This window comes from Festucalex cinctus, chromosome 18, assembly GCF_051991245.1.
Source record: "Festucalex cinctus isolate MCC-2025b chromosome 18, RoL_Fcin_1.0, whole genome shotgun sequence".
In the NCBI taxonomy this organism is placed as follows: domain Eukaryota; kingdom Metazoa; phylum Chordata; class Actinopteri; order Syngnathiformes; family Syngnathidae; genus Festucalex; species Festucalex cinctus.
The window spans coordinates 190600-205311 of NC_135428.1; the positions used below are offsets into that span (position 1 = coordinate 190600).

Genomic DNA, 14712 nt, shown 5'->3' on the forward strand with positions numbered 1-14712 from the left:
GTCACTGGAGCAGACATTTGTCTTTTTGCTGTTCCCACTCGCAGCAACTTGCCCGCTGCACGTGCTGCTTTCACAAGACAGTCGATGTGCAGTCGACGGTTATGTAAGCGCTCACGCTGGCGTGCCGTGGACGGCGGCACGTGTGGGCGAACAAGAGACCACGAAGGCATTTGAAACCAGATGAACGAGACCGTCGCACGTGTTCTCTTAATTAGTCAGACTTTCAACAGGCAAAAACATGCTTTGAAAATATACGAGTAGGAAAGAAACAGAAAAGATGCTGAAGCGGCGACTCTCCGTGCACCCCACCAATGGTACAAAGGCTCCCTCTAGTGGTCGCCCAAAGTATTTCTGAATTCAATGATAGTAAGTTCAGAATTTGTTTCTTCCATCTCTATTGAAATGCAGGTTTAATGTTCAGCTCGACATAAAATCTTACATTCGAAAAGGAGAGAAGTCAACAAATCCAAATAAAATACAGCACTATTTTTTGCCGTTGTTTGATACAAAATAATCTAAAGTGTCAATTTTTGTTGGGGAATTTTTGATAACCCAAAATTTCAGTGCAGTGAAATTTCAAATGAAATGCCTCAATTCACAGCTTCATCCAAAACCAGCTTGTTTCATTGATGCTATTTGTAGGGTTAAATCCTGGCTCACGGGGGAAAAACCAACTGGGACGTCTCCAACTTCCCACCATCCTCAAATGCAGCATTAGTAAGGAACAATTTCACGATTCCTTTAGCTGGCAAATGTTGCGGTAATAGACTCCACATGGAGCGTTCTGCCTTGCAGTCTTGGAACTGCAGGCTTGCTCCGAAAAACAGAACGCACCATTCCGACCGACCACTTCCAAGCCACGTTTTTCAACCTGCATTCATCTCATACAGACGATTAAGTGACCATGGCTGTGACTTTGAAATCTTTCCATTGGCATCCCCCACATTGCAGTCTTGTCGACTTGAGGCCGGATTTGTCGGACGGCCCGTGTGGAGGCGACAGCGGCAAACTTTTCCGAAAAGACGACTATTGTGCGCCTCGTGGTGGGAGGCTCGAAATGAGCGGAGCCGCTGCGAGTCGGGCTGTCATAATAACAGTGGTAATGAGCAGCACTACATCAACTGCGCCAGCACCGAGTGGGAGAGGGATGCAAAGCCAAAAGAAAGGCGCTAATTTAGGAACGTGCCGCTGCTACGAGCTGTCAGGCTTTGGCGCCACAAATATTCTCCACGCTGTTAATTCACATCGGATTTATTTGATTGCTTCGTTGCACCACCAGGCTAACCAGACGAGTGGTCATCTTTAGTAGATATGCACCACCTGCTGGCGAACTCTGTCGTTGCATCTTTTGTAGCACATATTTGATCTTTAAGTAATACAAAGTGATCAACTTTCCTTTTTTGATGCCTGTGACAAAAAAAGTAAACATAAGAGTTGCATTTCCATTCATTTAAAGATAAAATGATCAGAATAAAATCCAGAGGTTGAAGTCCAAAATACGGGACCCAATCTGAAGACTCTGACTTGTGGTCGTCTATCAGTCGTCAGCTGACCCGCTGCCACATGGTCACTCTCGGATTGGGAACGATAGCAAGATGGCCGTGATGGACAGGATGCGCGATGTGTTTTTGCAGTCTTCTAAGTCTTACGTTGTGGCTTTTGGCCTCATTTCCATTCATGTCCTCAATAAATCCCTACAAAGTACACCAGCAAATACAATTTTCAGGTCTTCTTCAATCAGTCCATCGCGTTCATTCATGAGCTCATCAAGTGGCTGACTTGTTGATATCAGAAGTGAGTCATCAGCTTTTTGTTGTTGTTGCAAAGTGATGAGGTCACATTTCAAATATTTCTTCCATTTTGTTGCTCATTCGCCACCGTGGCTTCGTTTTGGCAGGTTGCTTCCTCAAAGGAACGTGTCGGCAAGTTCTGATCCACAATTGGGAGCTGGGGTGGCTTGAATTGATCCGGGCGGAGGTGACCTGCGCCCTTTTGGGTTGAATGAAGCCTGCTTGTGTGGGAAGCGACTTTGGCGAGAGGACAGGCGATTGATCAATTGGACAGGAGAGAGGAATGGGGGCAGGTCCCAGCTGATATTGGAGATTGAGGCTTCTGTCTTGAAGCCTGTTTTCCACTTGCCAGGAGCGGAAGGGATCTCGTGAAGGACGACGGAGTCTTTGGAGTGAGGGGCTGGTCTCAACGCTGAGCCGAGCGGCCATGCAAATTGCTTTTATTCTTCACAGCTTGCCACTTCCTCTATCTGATTTCAGCACCAGCGCTGGCCGACCTCCCTCTCATGCTTTCCCTCGCCACTTTGATCATCCCGCCACCCTTGCCACCTTCTTACTGATGTTCTCATGTCTCCTTCTTCCTTTTGCATCAAGTGATGGTTATGAAAAGGCATTCAAATCATTTTTCCTTCCCTGAAGGCTGTTACTGTTTCCGATCACAATTGCTGCTCTTTTTGACGGCCTAAACCTCGACGGGAACTTATGAAACGATGCGCACGCGCACCATTTTTGGGATTTGAGTATCTCGACTGCAAACAGCAAGCGACTCCCTTCCGACCCTTTTTATGTCCATCATCCCTTTTAAACACGTCAAACTCCGTTAAAGGTCCCTGCAGTGACTGTCGATCCCTCGCGGGTCATCACAGGAATCAATTAATCTATGCACTATTGAAAAGACTGATTGGATGGGAACTCAAGTAGACTATTGTTGTCCTTGAGGAATACCTTTGGGCAAAGTCATGTCCTATGACCGTTCAGAAGTCCATCAAGCAATATTTTCTCCATTTTGTCAAGCCCGCCGGAGAGAAAAGTGCATCAGAGCAACACTACGCTATCATCCATCCACTTCAAAAAGGCTTCCAACAACAACAAGCGGCTTTCAATTTCCTGTCCCGCACTGCCGCCAGCGACAGATTCTCCAAACAGGCCTAATAATAAACATGGCGGCCCCCACCCAGCTGAGCGACATACAGTATATTCCCCAGAACAGCGACTCCTTCACATTCAAGCTGCTGGAACAGCTTGCGCACTGCACGGAAAACTTGTGCGGGGACGTCATCTGCGGCAGCCATAGTCCACTTTCTCGCCGCAAAACCAACAAAGTTCAGTTGGACTGACAGCAGCAGAGACAACAAATTTAGCATACATACTTGGCAGCTATCACTTTCAACGTGTCCGATATCAGCTGCAATGAATTCGAAAACCTCCGACGAAATCAAGAATTTCTGTTTCCTGCTCACGCCGCACTTGTTGCTCGTTAGGCTTCAATCACAACTGCATCACGTGTCAATGAGGGAGAGAGAGGAAGAAAAGATTGACGAGGCTGATGGAATGACAAACTCGCTGGCAATCACAAACCTTCACTGTTTCATTTGTCCTCACTGGTGTCGTGGATGACGACTTGTAAGGCCGAGCCAATCAGACAAAACGTCAAATGGTTTGGAAATGTCTGTTGCCTGCACATGTCTTTGGAGAAACGCTGGCTGCTGACGGCCAACGGCATTCAGAGGCCCGATTGCGGTCGTCCGGCCCCGCCCGCCTCCACAGTTGGCAGCTGTGCAGCTTAACGGACGACATACAATTTATTAGAGTCAATTGCAGGCCCTCTTTGTGTCCCCGGAGAGGAAAAGGCAATTGGGAGAGGGACAGACGAGGACGAGGCCCAAACAACACAACGCAGATTACCAGTCGAGGATTATCAAACATCCCCGACGTGAAAAGAGTTGACAAAGGTTTTCCTCTCACTTGTTCATGGCGACCGTGAATGTGTCTTAAAGCAACACAAGGCTGATGAAAAACTAAGCAGCTATTCTGTGAAATGGATCATTTGAACTCTTCCATGAAAAAAAAATGATACGGCATCACGATCACGTGACCAGGAACATGGCGGCCCCTTTCCGCCCCCACACACAAGCAGATCTAAGGCAGCCATCTTGCTTTTAACTTTCTTCCCCAGCAGGAAGTGTAGACATGTTAATGTAGTAGCCATACCTGGCCAGTGGGGGGCATCCTAAACATAAATGACCACGCGATGGTCAAGACTTCATAAACAAAGCAGAACGAAGACAAACGGTACCACTTGTCCACTTTCAACGTCACTAATCTTAACTTTAAATTGGGGACGACGTGGCTCAGTGGTACGCCGGTGGTCTCCCAATCCAGAGGTTGTGGGTTTGATCCCATGCCATTGTGACCACATCCAAGTATCCTTGAGCAAGATACTGAACCCCCCAATTTTCAAAAGTCAAACTCTTCAACTTTGTTGAAATGTTTAGAGGCAAATTCTCCTCGACAAGAGAGACGGCTTTGTGTGAAAATTGGAACAAAAAGCTCAGAATGCTTCATCAGCATGTCTTCAAAACAAGGAAATAGCTCCCGATAGTTTTGTACGGTGAATGAAATTCTCCAACGTTTCAAAATAACTACAAACTTTCACTTATCTTCACTTGTCTTATTTACTTGTTTTGAAAGCTCTTCGTGTTTTGCGTGTTTATCGATGCTAATGAAAGCAAACGTGACGACAACTTGCTCACACATCGGACAAGCGTTGGACTTCCGCTGCCGCCGGCTGGAATTGATGAAGGCCAAAAATCTGCTGGATGATCGTCACAATGTTGCATCCACAAACGTTAAAACGACTTTCCTTTGCAAAATGTGCTCGTTTGTTTGTTAAGTGGAAATGCAACACAAACTAACTTCAATTTCTTGTATGAATTTGATCATTAGGACATTAAAAAGAAAAGGCACTTATATAATCGCTATCTTTGACTTGTGGGTAATCGACACGTCGTCGTCTGCTTTTCTCACATCACGTCCCCACTTAAGTAGGCACAAACACAACATGAGCAAAAAAGAAAAAGAAAAAAAAGCCTGTGGGGGCTTTCGGCTGCTGCCAAAAATATCCCACATGACATCAAAACATGAGTCACGTCACAGCCAGCGCTGAAATCGTGTTCAAAGCAAGGAAAAGGGCCATTTTCATATTTACCATAAAAACAAAATCAATCCATTCAACAGATACGCGAGCAAATAATGATGATGATGATGATGATGTAAAAGCTCGACATGTGTGACCTTCCATGGGGAAAAGGTGAAGTTCCAACAAGCCGACAGTAGGGGGTGCACTTGTATGGAGCAAAATCGCACACTTAACTCGTGACACTTTTGTCCAGTCCAAGGCAAATAACGTAACAGCATTTTGAAACCAAGCATGACAACAAACTATTTAACGCTCACACGGGTCAGAGTGCAGCAGCAGTCAAAAAAATCCCCAAAAAATCATGAAGTCTTAACACAAATGAGGCATTCTTTTGAAATGACAATTACAAAAACAAGTGGGGGGCTTCCCCTTTTGTGGATGGTTAGTAGGTCGTGAGGGTATCCCCCCCCCCAAGCATCGTGAGCCCTTCAGGCACTTACCATGTTGACTTCTGACACCATGTCAATGCTGGCGATGTCGATATTCATGCCCACTCCCACTGGTGCACCTGCCAAATGCAATCATCATCATCATCATCATCATCATAAAGAAATCAAATTGGCAACTGGGGTGCAGCCTCGGAATGATGACATCATGCATGCACTAAAGTTATTCCTTTGAATGTGGTGTGCGTGTGCACATGATTTGCATTTACCTCCGAAATCTGGCCTCAGACGAATATCATAACCTGTCAAGAGGCGATCCACCGTCTCTTTCACCAACGGCATATTGCTCGGATCGTTCACACCGACGCTGTGGAGCAGCACAAACACACATTAACAGATGAAGGTGACAAAACATTCCAGGGAGCACAAAGTCTCCGCCGCTGCTGGTCTGGGAGACAAATAAATAAGATTTTGAAAAAAGAGAGGAGATGATGGAGCTGGCTTACCTTTGTGCGCACACCACGACCACTACCAGGGGGAAGACCCCCACACAAAAGCAGCAACAGCAGCAGCATCTTCTCCTCCTTAACGCCGCCATGCTCGCTCGCTCGCTCGCTCGCTGGCTGGCTGGCGTCTTTCCCCCCCTCAGCCTCCTTCCGCACAAGACGAGACGAGCTACAACTTCTTCTTGCCAGTGCGGTAATTCCAATGCCGCGCGCATGCGCACTCGCCACTACAACGACGGATGAAGATGATGATGATGATGATGCTGCTTGTGACAGGCAGACTGATGGAGGCGAGGCGGGCGGTGGGAGTCAACTGTCACTGGTGGGGGATCTCCCAAGATAAGCGTGTCGCTTGGATTCCCATGGAAAGCACTAAAAAATTGTTTGTTCATGAACGCATGCTGATGATATGCAAACAAATGAGACGAATTGGACGCAAACGACAATGCAAACTATTTGCTAACTTGAACCAAAATGGATGCCGTCCCGGGAAATGGAGTACGTGATAACATTTGCTAAATACATTTTTGCCGTCATGTTTGGGGCGGAAGTGACGTCACCTCGATGACGGGACGTCACTCGTGCCTTGACCAATTCACACCGGCTGCGGAACGGACGCGGTGCGGTTTCTGTACGGCGGCCGTACGGACGTGTCAATTCACACCAGCTGCTGTGCGGTGCGGAACGGATGCGGCGATGCGGAAGCTTTCCGCAAGCGTTCAATTTTTTCCGGACGCCGCATGCGGATTTTCATGCAGCTGAAGAAATGACACGAGCCGGACAGGAAAGCGGGCGTCTCGCATCAAGGTGAATCGGGTATCTTTCAAAATAAAACAAACTTGTTTTTTTGGGAGGGAACCTGGCAAGACACGAGTCGGACATTTAAAACAAAAAATGAGTTCAGAATAAATGAAATATGACAAAATGACCCCATTTCAACACAAAATGTACTTCGCCATGGTAGAAGTCCCAGAAATAATGTCCAAAAAGCATATGGATGTGACAACAGGCAAGCGTGGCTATTGTTTACAAAACGCACGCGGTGTAAATTTGCTTGCTTGATTGATTGATTGATTGCGATCCTTGCAGTGCTCCTGCTTTTTTTTTGCACTGATGACTCTTGTTTTGGAAACGCACACTCGTTTGTGGCCGCAAAAGCATTTTGACAAAGAATGTGTCTGTGTGTGAATGAACAGAGTGCAGAAAATGGAGATGCAAAGTGAAAGTAAAAATCGGGGTCAGCACATGGCTCCGATGAACCCCAAATAAAGTTCAGATGTTGGAGTAGGTTTTCCTGACTTTTGGCCATTCTGAGCGCAGGATCGCTTTCCTTTCTTATGTTTCCAAAAGTGGCCTTTCGAGAGCGTTTTGTTGTTGTTACCCGGCTACAATTGACCACAATCTGCTGTCCAAAAACGGAGCGAAGCCATTGTAGCATTTACACTCTGCAGTCGGTCCCCACAAGGAAAGTGTGGCGAGCACCTGGCGGAGTTGACACCTGGCGGAGTTGACACCTGGTGGAGTTGACACCTGGTGGAGTTGACACCTGGTGGAGTTGACACCTGGTGGGCGCCCACCCGCCACCGGCCCAACGTCCGTTTGTCGTTTTGCATGAAACTAGCCCAACATACACCTTCCCACTTTCAAAGCACCCTCGGCGCAACATTTCCACTTGCATTTCATACAATTATTTGATGGCATCCATCCACGCTGAATTCAGAAAAGTTCAGCTGCTGCTTTGAGAAGAAAAACAAACAAACAAACTTATAGCGAGTCTACTTGAAATCTTAAAATGCACAAAATGTGTGCACAGCAAACAAAGCCGTCTGTCGGTAAAATGTGCCGCATAAATGAAAGAAGCCACATCGCATTGCAACTCTTGCGGATGCATCAGGAAAGCCTCCCGCTCATCAATACATTCATTGATTAGTCAGGAAATGAAAGAAAGACAAATCTTGGAAACCCTGTTGAACAATGTCACAATGACAACTGATGTCCAGTGTGAGTAGACTTCAAAATTAAAACCGAGGAAGGACGAAGGATCAAGTTCTAGCAAAATAAATAAATAAATAAATAAGTAGAAGTGGCAAGGAAGGCCTGAAGAAAAACAGTTTATGGGATGACTACAACAGAGTCCAGAGTTGCCAACTCCCGTATAAGGAAAGTAGCAATTATCTTGAATGCTCGGAAGTCAGATATATCCGAGTTGTGTTTTTTTTTGTATTGATCTTATTTCATAAGCATTCCATACAATTAAATAGTATAATTTCATACAGTGAGATGCTGTTGTTTCTTTTTGTTTTATTTGATGTTCATGGTTGAATGGTACTGATTTGATGTACTTGATTATTGATTGTAAATGGGAAGTATTGAATAAAGGGGAAAAAAATGCACGTAATTGTAATGGATGCTGTAGGAAGGAGAAATATCCTCATGGGAGGAGTTAAAAAAAAAAAATCACCCATAAAAAACATCAGAAGAAGCTGCTAGATTCGTAGGTAGGTAGTTTTTTTTAAACCACCAAATTTAGTGAGAAAGTCACCAAGTTGGCAACACTGCCGCGCTTCCGTCAGCCTGCCCCAGGGCAGCTGTGGCTACGTAAGTAGCTTATTGAGTGAATGTGAATGTGTGTGTGAAGGAATAATGTATCCATTGGAAAAGCGTCTTGGCAGGTTAATCGGCCGTTCCGAATTGTCCGTCGGTGTGCTTGTGAGTGTGGATGGTTGTTGGTCTCTGTGTGCCCTGCGACCAGTTCCGGGTGTCCCCCCGCCTACTGCCCGAAGCCGGCTGGGATAGGCTTCAGCAACCCCTTGAGGAGCAAGCGGTTAATAAAATGGATGGATGATGCGATGAATATCACAATATGAACCTCAGGATACGATAGTTACCGATAGTTGTGAAAAGGCTGGCGATATATAAAAAACCCTCACGATACTGTGTAAAAACTCACAATTTTGCCCCCCCCCCTAAAGACCCGACAATTTATATATATTTGTTGGTATGACTGATTTTATATGAGAGATAAACGCCACCGCCAAAACATTCCAAATTAAAATTCAACCGCACTAATAAATTAACGGACCAACATTGAGTTTCTCTGCCGTGCAGACTTGTAAATGAAAACATGAAAACGTTTGTTGTGCTGCGACCTCACGTCCACTTTGCATATGCAAATGTCAAGCTCTTGTTGTTCAAGCGGGCTTTGCGTCCATTCAAAGATCAATATCGGCCTTTTTCCTGCATGGACTGAAGTGATGATGGGGAGACTTTCATCTGCAATTACGCTCATGAATTTTTCATCCCACATCCATAATAGCTCACCGGCTGCTCCCGTTATTGTTCACCTGAGAAGACAAATGAGCGCATACGCTACATTTAGTAGCTTCAAAAGAGCCCTTGATGTGTGCTGATGCTTTATTTTATGGAGTTTTTTTAACTCCGTGTGGTTGTTGCGAGTCTGTCTCAAGAATCATGTCGGCTTTCGAGCCTGTCAGACAACATTTGGTGCCTTCTCTCCTTCTCCAGAGGGGGCGCCACCTGCTTCCGCTTCAAGGTTGTGGTGCCCTTCAGGCAGGCAGGCTGCAGATTGCTGCTCCTCACTCACTCACTCACTCACTCACTCACTCACTCACTCACTCACCTACCTGGAGTTTGGATGAGGATTTGAGGGCGTCTGCCAAATAGCTTCAGGACGTGATGGTTTCCATGGCGACCGACGCTTGGCGGCTTCTTTCCACAGCCTGCGCACAATAAAGGCCAAAGGAAACAAGTTATGCATTTGGACACTATTATCTGAAATGCGTCTTACAGGGAAAAAAAGAAAAAAAAAAGAACTTGATCTATGTTTTTTTTTTGCCTTCCAGGTGTCATCTTTGACTGGTTTGATTTTTTTGGATGGCTTTCACACGAGTTTGGCGGCACAGCAGCACCACCACGGCAGGCGCCGATGCCACTGACTCGAATTTGACATTGACGCTCCACTTTTTTTTTTATTTGCGGTCGCCATGGAAACTCGGCTCACGCTTGCGTGGCTTCTCACCTGCATCTCCTCGTGTGCTCTCACCGTTCACGTCAAATAAAACGGACAAAAATGGGAACGTTTGAATTTCGGACATCAGTGGAAATAAAAAGTTTCCATACCGATTACCGTGATTATAAGAAATGATTTCAAAATTAAGTATTCATGTGATTGCAATGTAATTGTCGGTGCCTTTATGAGAGGCCAACTGGAATCATTTTCCGAACCACTTATTCCTCACAAAGGTCGCGGGGGGTGCTGGAGCCCATCTCAGCTGGCTTTTTGGGCAGTAGGCGGGGCTACACCCTGAACTGGTTGCCAGCCAATGGCAGCTGGAAAAATGTGTTTGCACAATTGTCCAGAATGAAAAATTGACATCAATGTGGTGCAATTTTCAGTATTGGGTAAACAGGTTTTGAAAATCATCTGTCATTGATTTTGGGCTAAATTTTGTCTTCTAGTGGTTTGGGTACTTTGTATCAGTACTGGTGACTACGCAAAAGTTGAGTACTCGGACTCTGAAAAAAGGGCTATGGAACATGGCGAAAATGTGCAACTTCGAGGGCATGTTCATTGGTGGGAAAAGTTGAGTTGATGATTGATCTTGTTGGTGCCCGCTTGAACAAGTTGAATCGAAACTTGTTTGCTCCAGCGTGCCAAACATTGGCTGGAAAACGTTTGTGGTAGCCAAATGAGACGCGGGAGGAGGAAGGTGGCAAAAGAACATGGACGCTACATTGGCCCTTACCTCCCTCACAAGATTACAGGATTACAGATAGACCAATGTGGGTTTTTCAGGGCCGATGCCGATTATTAGTAGTCAAGGAGGCCGATAACCGATATTTGAAGCCAATATTCATCTTCAGTAAAAAGGGGAAGATCGGCGTCAATTTGTGATCTTGACATCCTTTTAAAGGGATACTTGACTCATTGAGCCATTTTCAGCAGTAAAAAGTTCATATTTTGTCGATATTTAATGCGGTAACTTCATGATTTTTCATGTACAATGAATAGCTTTAAAAAGTCATTTTTCCCACTTGCTGTTGACTGATGATGACATCACCTGCTAAACCTGCTGCCACTGCGAACCGACCCCGGGTAAGCGGTAGATGATGGATGCATGGATGCATGGATGGATGGATGGATGGATATGGATGGATGCATGGATGGATGCATGGATGGATGGATGGATGGATGCATGGATGGATGGATGGATCCTTGATTGGATGGATGGATGATGATTGTAAGTGGGCAATGACGCGTGCACACGAAAGTCAACATTGTTGCCGCTGCACTTGTTTTTTTTTTTTTTTTTTTTGCACAGCAGCTCGTCTTCTTTGCAAGCTGGCAGGCAGCGGCACGCTGCTCCACATTCCACTTTCTTTTTTTCATTTCACTCGCTCGCTGTGGGAAATTTATAGGTCAGCACAGTCCATGCGAGAAAAGTTTTCTCTAAAAAGTGCGATGGAAGAAAAAATGGATTGGCAGGCGTAAAAGTGGCAACGTGACTTCTCCAGCCTCTCCTGGAATGACTTTTGTCCCGCAAGCGTTTTTCCTTCCCATGCAAATATCCTGTACGCCGCATCCATCTTGAATGAGCTCTTGCGTATTTGCATCTGCACGCGTTCACCAGCTACAGTCTGACGCAAAGGCTGTGACAAAAAGAGGCCAGAATATCTTTAGAATTGTGTGAAAGGTCAAGTGCCAAAGGGCCGCGAGTGCAATACAGCAAACAGTAGGACGCGTCATGTGGTAAGTACTACACGACTGCCAAAAACTACAGTTGAACATCTGAAGCTGAAAAAAAAATGAAACAAGTGTAGCCATCTTAAATCTATTTGAAATATTACAAAGGATGCCAGCAGGTACTAACTAGCCCCAAGGACAGCATGAGCAGCAAACAAGTCTGTTCTTAAAATAGACACGAGTTGATGGGAAGATTTAAAACTCGACAATTTTTGGATAGAAACTTAACATGGTATGTGCTTCTTCTATCCCAAATATGCGATATTTTCTTCAACAATAGATTCCAAAAAAGGTTATTGTCAGATTGGTTACGCATAAATGATCCCACATTACAAAGAATGAATTGTTAAGCATTTATTCAACATGGTGACGTCTGTTTGAGCTGCTGTGGGAAAAGAGGCTGCAAAATCACAAGACTGGATCTTCATTCCAAGGCAGGAAACGAGTGACTGGACACGTTTTATGGTTAAAGGATGTCTGCAGTGTTTTTGCTGCTGTTTGCCCAAACCCCTTACAGCGGTAGTGACCGACCATTTGTGCTAGCCAAATCCCAATAAAAAGAGAGAAATGCGAGGATGTGTCGGAAGGGGCGGAAGGTTTCTCCTCCACAGTCAAACACTTAGGCCTCGTTTTCTCATCCTCGTGTTTGTGTATTTTTAAAATGTCACAGATGGTTTGTAAACCTGACCGTTATTTTGAGCTGTAATTTTAAAGCTGCCATATTTTGGATGACTGTTTTCATACCTTCGGAATCGAATATCGGCCCGTCTCGTTCCAAGTGAGCGCTGTGGCACTTTGGTCATTTTTCATGTTTCATTGTTGGGTTTGCTTTTCCAAAAAGTGATCAGATCAAAGCAAGCATAAAAATAGGAGACAAAAATCCGCCCTGGCATTTTGCTCTCCTCCATAACTGAGATTGATGCCATCCACATTCCCGCTTTCATGAAATCAAACGCAATCGCGTGTCCTCACGTTTGCTCAACACACTCAGAAAACAAGCACGATCAACAATCAACAATTCATTTCATAACAATAAGTAAATACATAGATGCTCTCCATCGGGCTTAAAGTGTGTCCCTGAAATGTCTGCCGGAGACAAGAAAAAAAGCCCCTTTCACACTTCTTCTTTGCATTGCTGTGACATATCCTTTTTGAAACTCTACATTTACTTGAACATGCCAGGATGTGCTTGTGTCTCCATGGCAACTGACGTAGAGGCCGTGACACAACTAAAGTTTGAACTAAAGTCAACTAAAAAACAACAACAACCATTACAAAAAACAAAACAAGCAACTCTTTGCTGTTATTGGGCAAACGAACGGACGGCTTGTACTCGCCGAAACTCGCCACATGACAACTTTGGTCCAATCATGGTGGGAGCGTGTAACCTTTTCCCCAGTCGCTATTTCAAGCACTTTTGAAAAGCTCGGCCAAAGCGTCTGCCCTTTGTTTGACGACCAAAACCAAATCAAGCGCTTCAAAGTTTACAGAAACACACACACACATTGCAAGTTTCTCCTACTGTAAGTGTTACCATGGCGACTGCACTTATGAAGTACAGTGGGTCCATCCCACGTGGGAGCTGGCGTGTATTTATAGAAGCCGGAATGAGAAATGTGCACACATGTTGCAAAAAATGAATTTCAGCGACAAATGTGTGAGAACGGGAACAAAAGCTGGCATTCCTTCAATTTGACAGCTCACCACACTTTTTGGAACACACAAACGTCAATTCAAAAAAACAAAAACAATTGTGCAGTGACAAATTCAATCCCTCCACTGTCATTGATTTGTATTTATTTTGCTGGCGCCGCATCAACATGCCGAGTGCATATCATGACGTGTTTCATTAAAACTCGCTTTCCTTCAATGATGAACACATTCAAATGCTTTTGATTCCCAAGCAAGCAAGTTGGTCTGATCTCGCACTTCCCAAATTGCTTCTCCTTCTATTGTTCCCATCATTATCACGTCGTCTCTCATCTCCACGCACACCGCAAACTCCAATCAATGCTTGGACTTGACTACATGACCACAAAAGTCTTGTCTGTCAAATAGACACTTATCTGTTCACAATACACCAAATTGACGACGAATCGGAGCGGGCAGAATGATGAGCACAAAAACACACACAATTGTCCAGTTTTCATTGGACTACCATAAAATCTGTGGAATTGGTGTATGAGCCATCACTGCTCTTGTTTTTATTTTACTTCTATACTATTATTATTATCCATCCATCCATCTTCTAGCGCTTATCCGAGGCCGGGTCACAGCAGCTTTAGGAGGGAGACCCAGACTTCCCTCTCCCCAGCCACTTCAACCAGCTCCTCCAAGGCGTTCCCAGGCCAGCCGAGGGACATGGTCTTTCCAGCGAGTCCTGGGTCGTCCCGCCGGTGGGACACGCCCGGAACACCTCCCCAGGGAGATGTCCAGGAGGCATCCCAACCAGATGCCCGAGCCACCTCAGTTGGCTCCTCTCAACGCGGAGGAGCAGCGGCTCGACTCCGAGTCCCTCCCGGATGATCCAGCTTCTCAACCTTATGATTATTATTATTATGATTTTCGAGTTGCCCTTTGTCATATTTCTGGCACGTACCCATGTTGCTTTCAATGCATTTGAAGCGCAACATCTCGGCTGCGTTCAATATGCCGTCAATTTGAAGGTATTTTGCACGTACGTCACGGCTGCAAATGGCACAAAAGCGCAGATGAGAATGCGCGTGTGGGCGTTGACAATGTGCGCGACTTCAAGCTAAAAGCTCCTCAGGTGGATTCGACTGGAGTGCAAAAGTACATACGGTGCAGGCAGGTGGCTTTTTGTGTCGACGTAGAGCTTCAGGACTCGGCATCGTTTGGATAAATTCCAAGCAACACGCGATTGTCAAATGTGCTCCAACTCAACAAACTTGTTTTGCTCTTCGTCTTCATCATTCTCATCAGCTCGACGCTTTGGAAATAGACGTCGCCGCCCGTCTGCACTTTCGAATGCCGTCACAAGTCCACTCCACATTTTGCACAACACGCGACTGCACGTGATCTCACTTTTCATCATCTCGCTGCGTGA

The 14712-nt window shown here is 45.4% G+C and overlaps 1 protein-coding gene across 7 annotated transcripts in view; it reads right to left on the reverse strand.

The window, feature by feature from the left end:
• The window catches only part of gabrb2b (gamma-aminobutyric acid type A receptor subunit beta2b), a 97410-nt gene that overhangs the window by 16294 nt on the left and 66404 nt on the right, over window positions 1-14712 (reverse strand). For 3 of the 7 annotated variants that reach the window (XM_077504461.1, XM_077504459.1, XM_077504460.1), the window contains 4 exons: window positions 9526-9621; window positions 5882-6028; window positions 5645-5742; window positions 5430-5497 (listed from right to left, as the gene is read on the reverse strand). In XM_077504461.1, coding sequence (XP_077360587.1) covers window positions 5430-5497; window positions 5645-5742; window positions 5882-6028; window positions 9526-9621 — 409 coding nt within the window. Of the gene's footprint in view, window positions 1-5429; window positions 5498-5644; window positions 5743-5881; window positions 9622-14712 lie in introns of all 7 variants that reach the window. The other 4 variants (XM_077504466.1, XM_077504464.1, XM_077504463.1 and 1 more) reach the window with 4 other exon arrangements.